At 31.3% G+C, this 13,008-nt stretch overlaps 1 protein-coding gene across 1 annotated transcript in view; it reads left to right on the top strand.

The window, feature by feature from the left end:
- Positions 1-12,708, top strand: part of LOC117176608 — an 88,845-nt gene extending 76,137 nt beyond the window's left edge. The window contains exons 17-24 of the mRNA XM_033366862.1: positions 4,834-4,951; positions 7,811-8,076; positions 9,070-9,184; positions 9,250-9,305; positions 9,374-9,499; positions 11,114-11,443; positions 11,530-11,908; positions 11,993-12,708. Coding sequence (XP_033222753.1) covers positions 4,834-4,951; positions 7,811-8,076; positions 9,070-9,184; positions 9,250-9,305; positions 9,374-9,499; positions 11,114-11,443; positions 11,530-11,908; positions 11,993-12,259 — 1,657 coding nt within the window. The 3' untranslated portion in view covers positions 12,260-12,708. The remainder of the gene's footprint in view (positions 1-4,833; positions 4,952-7,810; positions 8,077-9,069; positions 9,185-9,249; positions 9,306-9,373; positions 9,500-11,113; positions 11,444-11,529; positions 11,909-11,992) is intronic.
- The last annotated feature ends 300 nt before the right edge of the window (positions 12,709-13,008 follow it).

Genomic DNA, 13,008 nt, shown 5'->3' with positions numbered 1-13,008 from the left:
AAACTGCACTTTGACTGCACCCTATAGCTGACTGAAAAATACAAGTGGCTAGAAACTATGCGTGACGCTTCTATCCTAGAGTACAATTTTTTAGATGGGGTTAAGGACCCGTGTTCTTGCTTAGTTCGCAAATAGCACCGATTTGAAATTTCGGAGTGGGTCAAATCGACCCCCCCCCCTTCGGTTAACGGGTTAACTTATGACTGCATGAATATTCAGGTTGATTATATAAAAATTCACGTTTTTTTTAAACAAATGTTTTATCTTGGGAACCAAATGACATAATTTAATTTTCTTTACAGTATCTTTAACGCAGAGCTAAAATCTTTTAAAATCCACAAAGAAAATTTTAAAAAGATTCGAATATTCCATAATTTGCACAATGCGATTAATTGACAATAAAGCGTGTACAGAATCATGCTTCTTATCATCGGACACTACTGCAGAACTTTTAGTTTCTGCGCCTCGATAGCAAACAGCAGTAAATTTCGATATCTGATCATTTGTTTAATGATTAGTTTGAAATGCATCTTTTACCATTACCTTCCAATTCTCAGCAAAGTCACACTGCATTGTTAAATAATTAGAATTACTCTTAGCGCGATCTGTCTCCTCTTTGATTTCTTCTCTTTGAATATTTTTCACATATATGTGAACATTCGCTTTTTGTTTTCTTTTCCAAGTCACCTTTATTCCAAATCGTAAAAACAATATCATCTAAACCAGTTTCCTCTAAAAGTCCTACCGATTGAAACGTAATGCCTCTAGCTCATGGACATTTTTTGGAATCTCCAAGCTGACCATTTTCGATTACAAGACAACACATCACTTTAGGCAAAATTTCATCCCGAACAGCTTTGATATTCGCTCCATTCCTTCTCTGGTTTTTTAATCCAATAAGTAAAACCTCAAAACTGGCGCAATAAATTCAAAGACATTCCTCTTGCAAAGGGTCAATTTGAACCCATTTTGGTCGCAGAGTGAAATTTTGTCTTTCCAATTCTTACATTCGAATTTTTTTCTCGAAACAAGGTAAATATTTCACTAATACTTCGCGTTAAATATCTGTTTACTTTTTTAATTTTTTCCTCATTTTCCTTAATTGAAATTACATCGTTATTATTTGGGCTTTGTCGGATACAATCTACGTGCTCACTTAAATAATATTCTAATGCTAATTGCATCTCTACACCATTCACAGGATATCCATTGTATTGACCAGGAGTGTTATTCCATTTTTAATCGAAAATTTCCTGAATTAATCTATAATATGTTTTGTTACTTCAGGACACGTTAAAAATAAACCTTGCTTTATATATTCTCTTGGCACCAGCGACAGCAGACGGATCTTTTCTTGTGAATTTGTACAGTTTTCAAAGCTTTTTGAAAATTGGATACTCATTCGTCGCAAGGAGAGCATTTTTCTTTTGGCAATGCTAAATTATATAATTTTGAAAGCTTACTGGTCATCGATTCCGTAAATGCATGTATTAGCTGTTTTCTTTTTTTTTTTTTTTTGCAAACATAGTTTTTTCGGACCTAACAAAAAAATTCACGCAGGTGTACAAATGTGTCACTAGAATTTCTGTATATCACTTTCTTGTGAATAGTTTCGAAGTCAGGACATTCTTTTCGCTTACTCGATTAAATTGATTTTAAAGCATTGGCCGTTTTATCCTAAAGAATGAAATACAACTAAAAAAACTATATCGAACTCTGTAAATATTCAACACGATTTTTTTTACTCCAGATATATCGAAGGATGAAATGCCACTAAGTAGTATATTCTATCTTTCTGCAATTCAGTTTGTTCTAGTAGTGCATTCAATTGTTTTTATATCGACAACATTTGTAATTAACTTCAGGGTTACCTATACATCATATTAAAAAAAAGGGAATTTACCAAAAATAAGTTTTTTTACAAGAAGGAGCAGTTTAGCGAGCACGAAACTAACGGGATATCTTCATCATATTAAAATAAATCTAAAAACAGAAATCGAAAGTAGCCTTTTTGAGATAATTTACTTTTCAGGGTTTTCAAATAATGTGCGCCATTTTGATAATTTTCAAATTTTTAAAATTTACTTTATGGATTTTAAAATAGTTTGGTTATCTCTAAAAGCTCCGGTAAAGTAAAGGAAATTACGTCAATTGGTTCCCAAGATACAACTTTTTTTTTTTTTGAAAAAATCGTGAATGTTTACATAATTCACCTGAATATCTATGTAGCCATAAATATGTGAAAAAATTTTTGGCCTTATAAAACAAAAATCACGTGTCTCAAATTTTGCCTGAGAAAACAATCTGAAAAAATTTCATATACATATGAAATCGATAAAGTATTTGCACTAACTTAAGAAAAACAAAGTTACCGTAAAGTTTTACAAAATTATTACGCAAAATATTGTCAAAATATCTCTGCAGATACCGACTGCCGCAAATCGTGTCCTCTGTATTCTCAAATGACAACTTCAATTATCTCTTTTTTTTAGCATGACATTAAGACAAACTGAATTCTGAAGCAAAATATTGTCAAAACGTTTCTGCAAATACTGATTTCCGCAATCCATTTCCACTGCATTCGTAAATCACAACTTTAATTACCCTTTTCTTATAGCATTACATTAAGACAAACTGAATTCTGAAGCAAAATATTGTAAAAACATTTCTGGAAGTAACCATTTTGTCTTCTGTAATCCAAAATTACAACTTCAATTACTCTGTTTTATCATTACATTAGGAAGAAATGAATTGTGAAGGAAAATATTGTCAAAACATTAATTGACCTTTTTTAGCAAGTCAGGAAGGCGAATCGCTCATCCGACAGTATGAACATTTCCTTAAAATACTCAGTGGACACAAAACTATGAAAAACCCAAGAACGTCCTTGGGACGTTCCTAGGACATCATATGCGAGGCCAATCAACATCTTTAAAACGTCCAATGTCCTAAAGATGACCCAAAGACGTCTTAAAGACATGGACGTCCTCAGGACATCTTTAGTACTGACATTAAACGTTTTAAGAGCAACCCTAGGATCACTAAAAGACATGTTATAAAAGACGTGTTAGGGATGTCTCAAAGACGTCTCTAAGACATCCTTAATTTTTTTGCCCACTGGGTAGGCTCTGCTTGCTAATAGATAATTTTTTATTTGTAAAGGTTTCAAAATTGTGAAAATTTAGTATGAAGTATAAGGACTACACGAGGAAAAGACGCGTAATGCAATTACTGACATTTCCGTAAGATTAAAACATTTCCATCTCTTCCAGGGATATACTTGACTGGTTAGTAATACGTGAATTCCATCATACTAGACAATACCAAATTTAATTTTGGATAATTTAAAAGAAATGTCTTTCAAATAATATTATTAATCATGGGAATTATAAATTGTACAGCTTTACTAAATTCAATGTCGAATTTTTTATCATTTTTATCGAAAATTAATCAGTTTCATATTTCAGTAATCATAATTTGGAGAAATAGTTTTTAATGTAACTATTACAAATCAAAAACTTTCAAATTTATATCTTACCAGAATATAATTTCAATTTAAACTTAAATATTAATCAAAATATAATTTAAATCTAAATTGAAATGGAACTTCAAAATCTTATACCTAAAAGCAGATAAAAAATTAAATGTCAGGCAAGTGGATAAATTTATAAATTCGAGGCTTTCCAATGGTTATTAATTTTTTTAAACGTAGAAAATTATTTTAAGTTTTCACACTTTTAATCATTTACAGTTGCAAACGATCCTATTTTACATATAAAAAAATCCAAATAAAAAAAACATTAAAAATGAAGGGGACTCATATTTCGAATAGTTAAATATTTTTAAGATTAAAAGAAGCCTGACAATTTACAATCAGCCATACAGTTTCAAAAGTTTAATGAGGAAAATCGAATCTTTGTGTAAAATAAATTGCTTCAATAACTAATGACCTTCATTATATTGGTAATTTTAAAAATTATTTGTAAGGTAAACTTTGTATATTCATTATAAAATAATAAAGTACTTATAATAGTTACTTAAAGCATTTACAGCATCGTAGCGTCATTCTGAAACCCGTTTGTAATTTTATTACTTATATGTTATTTTGTACATTTTTTATTTATTTGATGAAGAACATGAGAACAGACACCGTAATCGGGTTCGTAATAATATGTTTTATTTAAAAGGCTGTTTATAATCGTACCGAAAAAATCCGGCTATTAGAATCGAAATTATGGTCTTCCCAGACAGCGCCTATTTAATAACTCCAATTTGTTTAACCAATAGTTGTGATCGCTTACACAGCTGAAAATAATGTTTAGGAAACAAGCTTAAAATATCATTGAGTGTTTTCGTTTAGAGCCTTAAACAAGTTTTTACGATCGAAGCTGAATAATAAGAAATATATTTCCATTCATTTTAAATAAGAAATATATTTCCATTCAATCTCAATCGCAGTGATTATCTTCTCTCAGTGTTTAAGAATGTGAGTAGAATGCGAGAAAATGTGTTTTTAATCACAAATAATTGAATAAATTTTCACGCATGAAACGTAAAATGAATAAAAAATTATTTTCACATAAGAAATCATATTTCAAAGATTGCAATATGGATTGTTATTGTAATTTCCACAACATATTTCAGAAACTGAAAGTCGGTGTGACAATTACTCAATCAGGGTAATAAAAAATGACTTGATTTGCAGGTACATTAATCAATATTTTTAGTGAACCTCGACACTTCGCAATAAAAAATAACCTAATTTTCAGGTATTTTAATTAGATATGTAATTTTCTTACGGATAATTTATTTAATGTGTAATTTTTATTTCAGGAATAAGCTGGCCTTTCTATCACTATGTCTTCAATTCGTGAAAATTTACTGGAGGTCCATCATTATAGTACTATGGCCAATTTTACTTCTTCCCATCCTCATGTACAATTATGCCGAGGTAATTTGTTACAAAATACTCAATTTTCTTATTTATTCAGTTAATTCGGAATTCTTGTGAGTTATTAAACAGAAAACTTATAGTGCTACTTAGGAGCAAAGTCATATGAAAAGAGTTGAAAAGTTGCCTGCAAAAAGTTGAATCCTTCTAGCGCATGTTGAACCCACCCCCAAATCAACCTCTAAAGTGTTGATTTGGGGTGGGCCCCACATGCGTTTGAGAGATAAAAGTTTTTTGGTGTGCATTTGACATGAAATAGCGTTATTACCGGCGGAAACATTTCGACTTGTCGAATTAGTGTCCTATTGCCAAAATTTTCAAGCTTTAGGGGTTGATTCGGAATGGGTTACACATGCATTAAACTTGTGTAGAGAAATTGCATTGCAGTCTGGAGTCAGGTCTGGCCAACAATTTTTTTATTGTCACCTTGACATTCTGGTCTGGTCATGATTTGGCGCTGATCAGCTAGGCAAGAACAGCAATTCCAATTTCGGTCTGAAATATCTTGTCTAAAATGATAAAACAGTCACACTATCAAAACAAGACTTTTTTTCTCGTTGTCTTAACAATCAGGTCCGAAGCATGTTTGGCACTGGTGCTGATCAGCTAAATAAATTTATAGTTTTTTCAAAGTCATTTAAAAAATAAAGGTAGTCCAGCCAGCGGCTGACCGAACTCCAACCAGTCGCTGAGCAGCCAATACCTAGCGGCCGACCAGAAGGTCTTGTCTGGGGCTATTCCGGGCTAGCAAAATAAGAAAACACTTTTGCCTAAACCCAGGCCAGACCAATTGGTCAGCGTAAAGACTGGAAATCAGGCAGTCTAGTCTGGACCGGGCAAGCGCCAGAAGACTTTTCGACACGGGGAGGGATGACACTTCTTTGGAGTTCTTTTAACACGAAATACTGCCATTATCAGTGTCCACAATGCGACTTTTTGAATGAGTGTATTTTTACAGAATAGTTTTAACTCTACACAGAGAGAAATTTCGAGAGATCAATTCGCGGAACTGCTCCTTGATTTTATCACGGTTTGGCACGAAAAACTAAAATGTCGGAACCTTTGCTTTTAAAGGAAAGAACTTTGCTTTAAAAGCATTTTATATTTACAGAAAATTCAATTTAAAAAAAAAAAATTTAGTGTGGGTTCCACATTCTTTAGAGGGATGAAACTTTTTTGTGGTGATTTTGACTTGAAATGCTGCTATTGTCAGTCGAAAAATTTTCATTTTTTTTTATGTCTTTGTAAACGTTGAAATTGAGACTCATGCCAATTGCATGATTTGAAATTTGCAAGCAACAGGTATAACTTTTATCACAATAAATTTACAGAATATCCCAGACAAATTGAATTTCCTTGGCTAAAAAACTATATTCAACTTTAAATTTTAAAAATACATTTTAACTTATCACTCGCTGCAGATGAAAGATTTTTTTTTAAATGGCTTTCTAATATCCGTTTTGATATAATATGAATGTTAAGAATACCTTAGTGATTGTCAAATTTTGTCCGAATTAAAACATTAAAATTGGAAGAAACAGTTTTAATAATATTGCCTCTGCTAATTTGCAACAGTGGTCGTTGAAGAGTTATATAATTCCCAAATCAAAATGAAAGGACTTTAAATAGCGAACCTTCTAGATTAAATAATTTTGAAGCAAACGTGCAAATTCATTTCAAAACGTAGACATAACCTCCGAAATTTATAATATTTTTAATTAAAGCATCTTGAAGTAAGCCATTTCATATTTTAGCATTCGAAATGAAGCGGTTTTCAATATCATAAGACCAAAATAATCAAATGAAGGGTGGAAATTGCGTAGGTGCTAACCGCCATTTCTTTCATTTTACACAATTTCCATTTCAGTAATATGTGTTTGAAAATAGGCCGAATTTCAAAATCGATTTTATAAAAAATATATGTACACAATTTAATAATTTTAAAATTTTTGTTATATCGTCTTATAATAAAAGTGCAAAAAAATGTAAAAAAAAACATTTTCAAAAAAGTGTTTGTTAGCACCTATAGACTTTCCGCCCTTCAAATGTATAATTTTTAGCCTTAAATAAACAAATTCAAATTTTCAAGAATGAAAAATTTTGATTTTTACTGTTCGAAATTTAAAATGATCAAACTGAAGTGTTAAAAATTAAACCATTTTATTTGGAAGGCTTTAGAAACGATGTAAACCTGTATTGAAAATTAAAAAGTTTTATTTTTGAACTATTCATCAATCAATCCACATTTAAAAATGAACATTTTCGACTCCGTGAATTTCAAATTTCGTGTAACTTCCAAATTATTCGGTCCCAATTTTAAATTAATTAGATTAAAATATTTCAAGCAAACACACTTGAACCTGAATGATTTTCAATGCAAAGTATTTGAAATAAAATTATGTAAATTATTTTCTTTCAAAATTAAAACGGTCAAAATTGAAAAATCTTAAATTGGGAATTTTTTATAATCCAAAATGTGAAATATGTACCTAATCTAAAAGTTCACAGAAAGTGATCATATATTTTACGAAAAATGTTTGACAGGATCACCAAAAACTAAATCATAAAAAAAAATTGGGTTAATCAATTTTTTAAGGGCCAAACGAAAGGTTGTCTAATTTTTATTTGGTATTGAAAAAAAGTTATAGACGGGCCTTTACTGAAATTAATTACCCATAATATTTTGCACCAATTGTCAAAATAATGCATATTTTTAAAAGCTTCAAATAGCAAAACATTATATTTCTTGAACCAATCAAAATTTTTGTAATGTTTCTAAATTTCGTTGATTCTACCTAAATTTTTTAGCCCTGAAATACATGAGCGAATGAATTTTAATTTGAAATTAATATTCAACAGATGTATCGGTGCCTCTACGTGGTTTTGATCATGGCAATGTTTTGGGTGACCGAGGTCTTGCCATTGCCAATCACAGGCTTAATACCTGTTGCATTATATCCTCTGATGGGTATACTTGATACAACAAAAACATGTGACTGCTACATGAACGACACTACCATGATGTTTATTGGCAGTTTAGTAATAGCAGTAGCCATAGAAAATTCAAGATTGCACATGAGAGTTGCATTACTGATAATTAAAACAATTGGATGTAGTCATCGGAAGTAAGTATAATTGCACAATTTAATTTATAAATCACCTTTAGATTGAGATTCATCCGCGAAATATTGCAAAAACATGACCTCGAAGCCTCAAGTTTGCATCATTTGTATGTAAATATTTTTTAATTAGTTGCCACCTATACACATAACATCATTGACACATATTAAGATAAGAGTCGAATGTTAACTAGCAATATTTGATAGATGGAGTAATAAGTCTTCTAAGCTATTTCCTGTTCAAAGAAACGAACAACAAAACAATCACTGTAAATGCGAATAATCAATGTGAAAAAGTTATCTGAAATTTGCATTTAAAATTTGAAAGAAATATAATACTTCACTAGATCCTTCTCAGAAAAGCATACATTGCCCACAGAATATTTATAGTATTGTTTAAGTGTGGAGAAATGTCTGGAATTTGCAAAATCATAAAACAACATAAATCCGGCGAAGAGAAGAATTATGTGTCATTAATTCGATCCACAGCTGAGCTTGAATGGTTCAATTTTCTGAGAAATGTCAATTATATTGACATGCAGTACAACGTCAGACATCATCAATCTATTAAAACATGCAATTTTGCAAGATGACGAGGAATCGACGATATGACGTTATATACATGATTCCAATCCGAAAATAATAACTAAGATGATGTTGATTTACCAGTTTCTTGCCCTTAACAATTAACGAATCATCATTTAGTTAGAAAGATTAAAAGAAGTTTGAATTTTTTAAATTCGAGCAACGTTCACTGAACAGAGTCAATAGCTGTAATCTTCTCCAATTGTCACTCACGTAATACAGATTTAGCAGAAAGAGACGTTACGCAAGACTTCAAAATTTTATACTTCGCTTATCTAACAAAAAATGATTATAAAGTAGTAAACATCTCGCTTCTTAAAAGCAACAGTTTTCGAATCTTTACAAGCATAGAATTATCACCATTATTTTAATTAAAACTAAAATCTAAAAATATATATCTGATTTATTTTTCAGATTAAGTTTAGGTTTATTTTCTGTGACGATGTTCATTTCCATGTGGATTTCAAACACTGCAGCTACTGCAATGATGATTCCGATAGTGGAAACAGTTCTCATCGAGTTGGAAGCAGTAAGTTTTACAAAATTAAAAAAAATTAATAGAATGAAAATAAACTTATAAGATGCCTTTTTTAGCAAGGACTTGGGAACATGTTCTACCAAGAAACTGACGCCGAAGAGAATAGTGAACAGTGAGCATGACTTTTTTTTAAATCTAGACTCAAAACAAAATATTTTTTCAATTGTTTGTATTTTCCAGGCGAAAGAAACCCACGAAAACGACTATGGTTTATTACCTGACAGCAGCTTATGCTTCTAGTATTGGTGGGATTGGTACCATGGTAGGAACTGGTACAAATTTGACGATGAAAGGAATTTATGAAGAGTAAGTCACTGGCAAAATTAATGATTGTTCTGTAGAATCTCATATTTCAATATTAGTTCAAACGATATACTAAAGATAATGCATTTTTTTCAAATTGTTTCAAAAGCATGGAATACGGCGTGAAGGTTCCTTTGGAATTAGGAAACGTACGTTTCCAACTGGATGCCAAACATTTTGCCAACAGTTTTTTAAATTAAAAAATGGTGTCAAATTTGTTTAAAAAACCGTATTTTTCAACTAATCAAGTTATTCTCCTTTTCTTATTCTGCTGCTCAAGAATTTCACATACTTTCAAAATCCACAAAAAAATTTGAAAAAGGTTAAAAATGAAAAAATGGCGGCGATTTTTCTTAAAATCAAACAATTTTCATTTCTTTTTCGAAAAATGTACGAGTTACAAAAAACGGTTTCACAGCAAAGTTGTTCATAATTAACTGTAACGTCATTTTTGTAATAATTTGTAATTACATACTTGTAAATTTGGTAAAAATGGCAAAATTCTGGCCAAACATTGTAGGCTATGGTAAAATTATTTTTCTAATCTTTCACTTTTTTTATAAATTCGTTAAGGAATGTAGAAAATTATAAAAATAATATGACTAGACGCCACAACTTTTTAATAGAAGTCGCATGCTTTTCACCAGATTTTACAAGTCATTAATTTTTTTTACAAATAACGACGATTTTTAATTTTTTTTACATTATTACAATTTATTGTATTTTATTGTGAAAATATACAAAGTTGATTAAAATCGATGTGTTTATGTATATTAATATTATCATTGAAAAATTGTGAAATGCGATATCGCAAACGTATTTGAGAAGACACAGAACAAAAACAGTATATTTTAAAAAAATTGCATATATATTAAGGTAATTTATTTTATACTGAAAAAAAAGTATTTTCGTATCTGAGCATGCACACTAGCCTAAGTTGATTCTTTTTAGAGAAAGAAATTTAAAAAATCGGATATGATGTACCCTTTTGAGTTTTGTCTTTTTTATATATTTTTTGTTGTCTTTACTGTTTTTAATGTCTTACAAAGACATTATATTATATAATTAAATGACATTTTTTAAACAAATTTTTGAGAAAAATAATCACTTTATCTTGTTTCGCTCGTTTCAGAATTTTCTATAAGCATTTTACATACTGTGTGCCAATTATAATTATAGGCAAAACTCAAACAGGGTGGGGGGGGGCTCTAAATCATATCTAATTTGGCTCTTGTGCGTCCTCAATATCAAAAATAATGTTTCCGGACCTAATATAAATTTCGAAAACGTTGGGAAATATCAAAAAGTGGACAAGAAACTTTTTTTAGAGCTTTCAAAGTGGAACAGCTTTCTTGTGCAACCTTTTTTCGTATCTCGCCTATTTCTTTTAAATTGGAATCTTCGATTTTCCGTAAAATCGCCTCCAATTGGTCAATTTTCAACTTTTTTGAAGTTATCTAGCGGATTTCAAATGGGTGTAAAAATATATAAATTTTTTAACACACGATCTACAAATTTTCCTAATGCTAAGTCTCATACATCTGTAATAATTTGAGTAAGATTTAATTGTAGTACCGCTTATACTAAATGTATATCTCTAACCATACATTTTTACAGACGGTTTCCAGATAGTTCTGGTATCAATTTTGCAGCATGGATGCTGTATGCAGTGCCAGTAATGTTATTAATGGGATTCCTCACTTGGCTGTGGCTACAAGTGATGTATATGGGCCTCTTTAGGCCAAACAGTAAAGACGCTCGTGACATAGATATTGGGAAGGAAGGTGAACAGGTGGCAGCAAAAGTAATCGAAGAAAGATACAAAGAACTGGGTCCAATCACGTGGCACGAATCCTGTGTTGGAACACTTTTTATCATTGTCGTCCTTCTATGGTTCTTCAGAAAGCCTGAATTTATTCCAGGCTGGCCCACTTACATTACAAACTTGTAGGTCTAAAAAAATATATATCATGGTAACCTCAACCTTTTCTCCACTTTCCGGAAAATGTTGAATAAAAAATTGATCTTTCCAGGAAAGTTAAGGACTCGACTGCAGCAATTAGTATGGTGATTTTGCTTTTTGCGCTTCCAGCAAAATTGGATTTTATTAATGCATTTAATACGGATCCTAGCAAACGTCCTATTAAGTCTTCACATAGTATGATAAGTTGGAAAATCATCCACCAAAAAATGCACTGGGGTTTGATTCTCGTTCTTGGTGGTGGATTTGCCATTGCGACAGGAAGTACAAGTTCTGGATTGTCAAAAATGCTTGGCGACTCGCTGACTGGACTTAGTTCGATGAATTCAGTAGCACTTTTGGTAACTGTTTGTTTTTTCTCTGGATCGGTTACGGAACTTACATCCAATGTGGCTGTAGCAAATATTATTTTACCAGTATTAGCAGAAATGGTGAGGAATTTCAAGTTTATTCTCTGTTCTTGAAATCCTTTTTAAGTAGGATTCAATAAGGTAAAAAATGACTTTGTTTTTCAGAGTGTAGCAATTAAAATGCATCCCCTATATCTAATGTTGCCAGCCGCTCTATGCTGTTCATTTTCATTCCATCTGCCAGTGGGAACTCCACCAAATGCCATTGCCAGTGCTGCTGGTCACATAAAAACGAAAGACTTCGCTATTGCTGGCATAGGTCCAAGTATAATAACAATCATCATAACGTCAATCTCCTTTTCCACCTGGGGAGTCTACGTCTTTGACCTTCACGAATTTCCGGAATGGGCGTCCCATGCGCATGTCAATTAAATTATTTAAACAATAGTAATTAACGAAAGGGAAGATTTTTCAGCATTAAACCCCTCACAGTGACTGACAAATTTTGTACGAAAAAAAACACGTTACAAGCTTATTTGCAAGCTAGAAAAAAATGATGCATTACTTGTATTTTATTAATGTAGATTTATAATTAAGGATAAATTTAAATCTTGGATTGATGTGTTTATGTCTGAATTAAGAGATATACTATTGTGTCTATAAACGCTAAAGGGTTAAACAATAAACAAGTATTTTGAGCCTCGACTTCAGCTCGAATGGTGATGAAAATATTTCACTGATTGTAAATGTGGATCTTCAGCAATGAATCTTGTGATATTATGATGTGAATGAATAAGTATGTTTAGAATAATCTGTTATATTCTTGATATTTTATGCGCATAAGAGAAAGACATTTGAATAAAGTTTGAAAAAAAATGTTATCAATTTGAAGGTTTTTAAAATTTGCATCATGAACATGGTAAGATAACTTAAGGTTTGTTAAGCTGGCACAACACTATCAAGATATAGAGATGTAACCTATTTCATAATTTAGGGCTCATTTAGGGCTAATTTTGGCCCGTGGTCCCAAATTTTGGGCTCTTTTATTTTTTGTATAAAAAAAGTGTTTGCACTATAGCTTAACGTTAAGCTGGCCGAGCATTGCTGTAAAACGTACTAATAATGATTTCACGGAAAATTTACCTTATAGAATAATTCAGGGCTCATTTAGTGCTCTGGGA

This window comes from Belonocnema kinseyi, chromosome 7, assembly GCF_010883055.1.
Source record: "Belonocnema kinseyi isolate 2016_QV_RU_SX_M_011 chromosome 7, B_treatae_v1, whole genome shotgun sequence".
Taxonomy (NCBI): domain Eukaryota; kingdom Metazoa; phylum Arthropoda; class Insecta; order Hymenoptera; family Cynipidae; genus Belonocnema; species Belonocnema kinseyi.
This window is presented reverse-complemented; position numbering and strand designations above follow the sequence as displayed.